The sequence below is a fragment of the Triticum dicoccoides genome, chromosome 3B (genome assembly GCF_002162155.2).
Source record: "Triticum dicoccoides isolate Atlit2015 ecotype Zavitan chromosome 3B, WEW_v2.0, whole genome shotgun sequence".
NCBI classification, from domain to species: Eukaryota; Viridiplantae; Streptophyta; class Magnoliopsida; order Poales; family Poaceae; genus Triticum; species Triticum dicoccoides.
The window spans coordinates 506,511,058-506,515,756 of NC_041385.1; the positions used below are offsets into that span (position 1 = coordinate 506,511,058).

Here is a 4,699-nt window from a genome sequence, read left to right on the forward strand (position 1 = left end):
GACTAGTATATGGTTATTCTTAAATATTCTAAAATGCAGCTTTTGTGTAAAATGTGTGAAAACTCTATTTATTTACTTCTCTTGTGTTCACTTTCTTTCTTCTTAAAGAGTAATTCCAATCCCACTAATTCATTCCTTCTTAGAAAACCTAACTTTTTTATTTGTGTGTGTGTGTGTAAGTAAATGCAAGTGTTAAATAATATGTGTGTAAATTATATTAGAATGCAAAAATTGCAAAATTATATGCTTATTTTTGCATATTTCAAAAAGTACAATTTTAGTGCAAAGTTGTGTGCAAGTTTTGAAAGGTTCTTATTTTTCATTTGCTTTCTTCTTAAAGGGTTTCGTTCTTTATTAGAAACTTCATTATTTTAGTTTTGTTTTATTTTTTATTTTTCTTTCTTTTGAAAGGGTAATATCAATCAATGAATTCATTCTTCCATAGAGAACTTCATTTAGTTTTTAGTTTTTATTTCATGAAGTTCTGAAAGATAGATATTTCTAATGTAAGGGCAATACAGATATTTCTTTTGTAAGGGTAATGCTGATGTCACTAATCCATTATGTTTTAGAAAATATTTTTTCTTAAATCCCAATATTATATACTTGTTTTTGCATAGTAGTAACGGAATTTTCGATATATACGTACGTATATGTGCGTATATGTATTGTATGCATGTATAAATATATATACATTTGTGAGATTGCATATATAATCACAAACCATTGCATGCAAATATGTATTACTCTTCAGGACACACCATGCACGATCTTCATCTATCATCGATGAGCCCAGGCGCTCTCTTATACACCTATAATATACGCACACAGCTATAGTAAAAAATAATGACGCTCTCTTATACACCTATAATATACATACACAACTATAGTAAAAAGAATATACATACACAATACTTACCTAGTACATGCATGGCCGGAATGCGTTCGTGGGTTGCACCCGCGCCTCTGGCCGGTCAATCTAAATGATTCAGGGTCAATCGACGGACCTAAAACTTTATTTCAGTCGATTGACCCGTAGCCAGTCCCGTCTCAATCGACTGGGACTTAACCAAGTCTCAATAAAATGACATAGTAACATGTAAAAAAGAAAATATATGAATACTATTTTTTTTTGCACATATCTTAGTGTAAGATCTTGTGAACATAACATCGACTACGACATATAACTAAGTATAAATCGACTGATATTTAGCAAGACCGCTTGCCTAACTCCGTAAACACGAGGGACCTTTACTTTGCTTTCAAGCAATATACTCTTTTCTTGGAACCAGCACATTGTTATCCCATCGACGACCACGACTGCCCTCGTTCTGAATTACCAGTATCCCGTTTTCTGTTAGATGGTGGACACCATCTCATACCCACCTGATCTCCTCCTCTGTGAAGGAAGCAGTGCGCTGCCTCCAAGCCGCTGCTGCAAGAACACCAGCACGGCCAGCACTCCCGCTCCGCACGGTATGACGATGTCCCACGCGACGCCGAAGAGGTCGCCCCGAGGGCTGGCGTACAGGTCGGAGGAGCCCATGCTCGGCTCGTAGATCTGCCGCCTCACCACGTCGTACACGTGAGGCATCACCCGGGTCATGGTGACCCCCGCGTAGAACCACGGCGAGATCGCTCGCACTCCGGAGCCCGCCAAGGACGCGTTCAGGATGATCTGGGGGAGCAGGAAGCCGTCCAGTATCAGACCGCCGTACGACACAAGGTCCTCCCAGATCGTGGCCGGCTCTCCGCCGATGCGCACCACGAGCGGGTCCTCGTTCGCGGCGCGGACGTTGATCACGTGGACGGCCGCGGCCAGGGCTCCTCCGAGCACGTACAGCGGCAGGCATATCTGCAGCACGATCCTCTCGGACACGACGGGCGACGGCGTGGCGGACTTGCTCTGGTCCGCCGACCTCCGGCGGCCGGACCACACGAGCTGAAGGAGGCGCAGCTGCAGCACGAAGGCGAGCAGCGTTGGCGCCCTCATCACCACCTCGTTCACCTCGCGCCAGTCGCTCATCCAGTACATGGAGTACCGGCTCCTCCTGCTCATGAACAGGGTGTCGAAGTTGAGCACGAGAGGAGTGAGGTACCCCAGGGTGACGATGGCGAGCATGGTGATCGACGTCGCCGGAGCCGCCTCGGGGTTCTTCTTGGTGCGGAGGATCTGCAGGACGGTGAAGACGCACGACAGCGTCGTGGACGCCACCAGCATGATGCCCTCCAGGTCCATCCTCGATATCGCCTCCGACACTTGGTGTGAGTACATCCCGTACAAAATGATGTCGCTCTTGTCGAAGAAAAGACGATCGGACTTGTCTCTGAGGCTGCTGATTACCCCCCTGCCTTCCCCCTCCCCCCTGGCACGCAGCAGAGAGGCGAACTTCACGGTTACCAGTACCTGACAGTCCGTCGAGCCGTTGTGATCTCGGCAGCCGACCATGCACAAGATGCCTCTCTTGGGATCATACACGCCCTCTGCTGAGATTCGTCGACGTGTCTCACGGGTATGTGTATACCTGTACGACCCATTCTTAGGGCGCACCCAACCATCAGGTGGAGCATAATAGCCTATATCGTAGCTGACATTCAGCAGATCTTGCTTCGTGTCAACTATCGCAGCCTGGGAGAAGGAATCGTCGGCAGCCAGCCGATCCCCGGAGACCATCACCGAGCCAATTGTGACTGGGTTGGCTTCTCCGCTCCCGCTGCTCTGCACGATGAAGCGAAACTCGAAGTCACGGTAAGTGTAGTTCCCCGGGAATGAGCGCGACCCCTTGATCTTCTCCTTCTTGAATTTCAGGTAGTAATGCTTCTTCGCCTCGGCAACCATCGTGTCGTTGTAGCTGTACTTCACATCTGAGGGGTTGCTGCTTCTGTGGTCGTCGGTGAGGTCGATGAATCCGTCGTCGGCGACGTCGATGCTCGACGCTGTTGCCACGCCATCGTTGCTGCCAGTACCCGTCTGTGTCGAGTTCCAAAGCATCCCGGCCACGACGCTTCGGTCCCGCATCGTCCACACGGCCGGGAACCAGAAGCTCATCCCTGTCCCGCACTCGTGCTCTCTCACCGCCGGGACAGACGGCGCCGAGGCCGAGCGCACCACCGCGCACGCCCTGAGGCAGAGCGAGCCCCGAACCTTGTCCCAGCGCCCCTCGGCCACGACAGCCTCCTCCTCCACCGAGAAGCGGTGTTGACGGTGGTTGAAGAATCGGCGCCTCTCGGTCGACCCAGTGTCGTTGGAGAACACCACGTACGCGCGCACGGCGCCGTCCGTGGTGCACTGCATCTGGTTGACGTGCATCCGCCGCAGAAGCGGGGCGCCGCCGTGCTCCAGCCTGTACGAGGTCACCAGCTGTTGTTTAAGATGGGCGCACCAGGCGAAGCCGCTGCCGAGCGCATGGTACGAGTCCCTGGCAGGCTGCGTCGGCGTCGGTGCGCTGCAGGCCGCGCCCTCGGAGGCGTACTTGTAGTTGTCGCCCTCGGCGTACGCGAAGAGCTGGATGGCCCCGAAGTCGGAGACCTGTAGACTGCCGGTCACGAAGGGATCGGTGAGGGAGGGACGATCGGGGACGCGGAGGCGGAGGACGACGTCGGGGTAGTGCTTGGGAGAGCCGTCGACGGAGAGCTCGGTGCCCTTCCCGACCATGCAAAGTTCTAGTGAGGCGGAGGAGTAGAAGCCGTCGAGGATGAAGGAGACGGACGCGGAGCCGGTGTAATTCTCGCGGCCTCCACGGCTCCGGTAGGTCTGGACGCGGGGGCCGGTGAGGGTGAGGGTGGCAGTGAGGTGCACGAGATCCTCGTCGGTGGTGTGGGAGGCGCCGTGGGGGAAAAGGGAAAACGAGCGATAGCTGCCGTAGGGGTCATCATCGGCGGCGGCGGAGAACAAGCTGTGCGCGCCCTCGGAGAAGGAGAAGTAACCGGTGGAGATCTGAAAGAAGCTGGTGAGTGAGAGAGTTTCGTTGCCGCCGGTGGGGCGGTCGTCAGCGGGTCCGGGCTTGGTGCAAACGGAGGAGTAGGACGCGGCGGAGACCGCGGCGGAGAGCGTGGCGGTGGACGCGAGCAGAAGGAGGCAGAGGAGCAGGCCGGGATGGTTCCGTGGTGGCGCCATTTTTCTGTTGGTTGGCCAGGGAGGAGGAGGATCAAGGGTGAGCCTTCCGTGGCATGTGTCTATATAATGCCAGTACCCAGTAGCAGACCGGCAGGGTGAAGTGGGTGATGATGCGAGGTGGGACGGCTTGACTTGTGAGAGACCTTTGGGCTAGATGGCACGGAACGATCTACGTTCAGATAAATTTTCGATCTTTTTTGCGTGCAACTTGCTTCATCGAGGAAATTGGGAAGAAATGTGTTGTGGGCTTGTGGCCTGTCAGGCAGGGAAGATATCATAAAAGCAGTCAGCGGAGAGCTACTGGTATCTTTGCCAATGGGTCCTACAGGCTTATTGTTTTGTCATGCTTTTCAAAGTAAACGTCAACGTCAACGTCAACGTTCAACCCTTTCGTTTGAATGGAAGGAACCCGGTGGACTCTTGGAGCCATGCATTGTGCCCCCAGCATCACGTCTTGTGCATATAAGTCACAAACAAGTGTCTTCCCTTTGTACTAATTTTACTATAAACTTATACTAAAGTTAAGTCACTTTTTTTAGGACGAAGGAATACTAATTTTATTATAAAGTTGTATTAAAGTTA

General features: G+C 52.0%; 1 protein-coding gene across 1 annotated transcript; it reads right to left on the reverse strand.

Moving 5' to 3' along the window:
- Window positions 1–866: 866 nt before the first annotated feature.
- LOC119276780 lies at window positions 867–4,156 on the reverse strand. Its single transcript, XM_037557934.1, has one exon. The coding sequence runs from the start codon at window positions 4,115–4,117 to the stop codon at window positions 1,358–1,360; it is 2,760 nt and encodes a 919-aa protein (XP_037413831.1). The 5' UTR covers window positions 4,118–4,156; the 3' UTR covers window positions 867–1,357.
- Window positions 4,157–4,699: the final 543 nt, after the last annotated feature.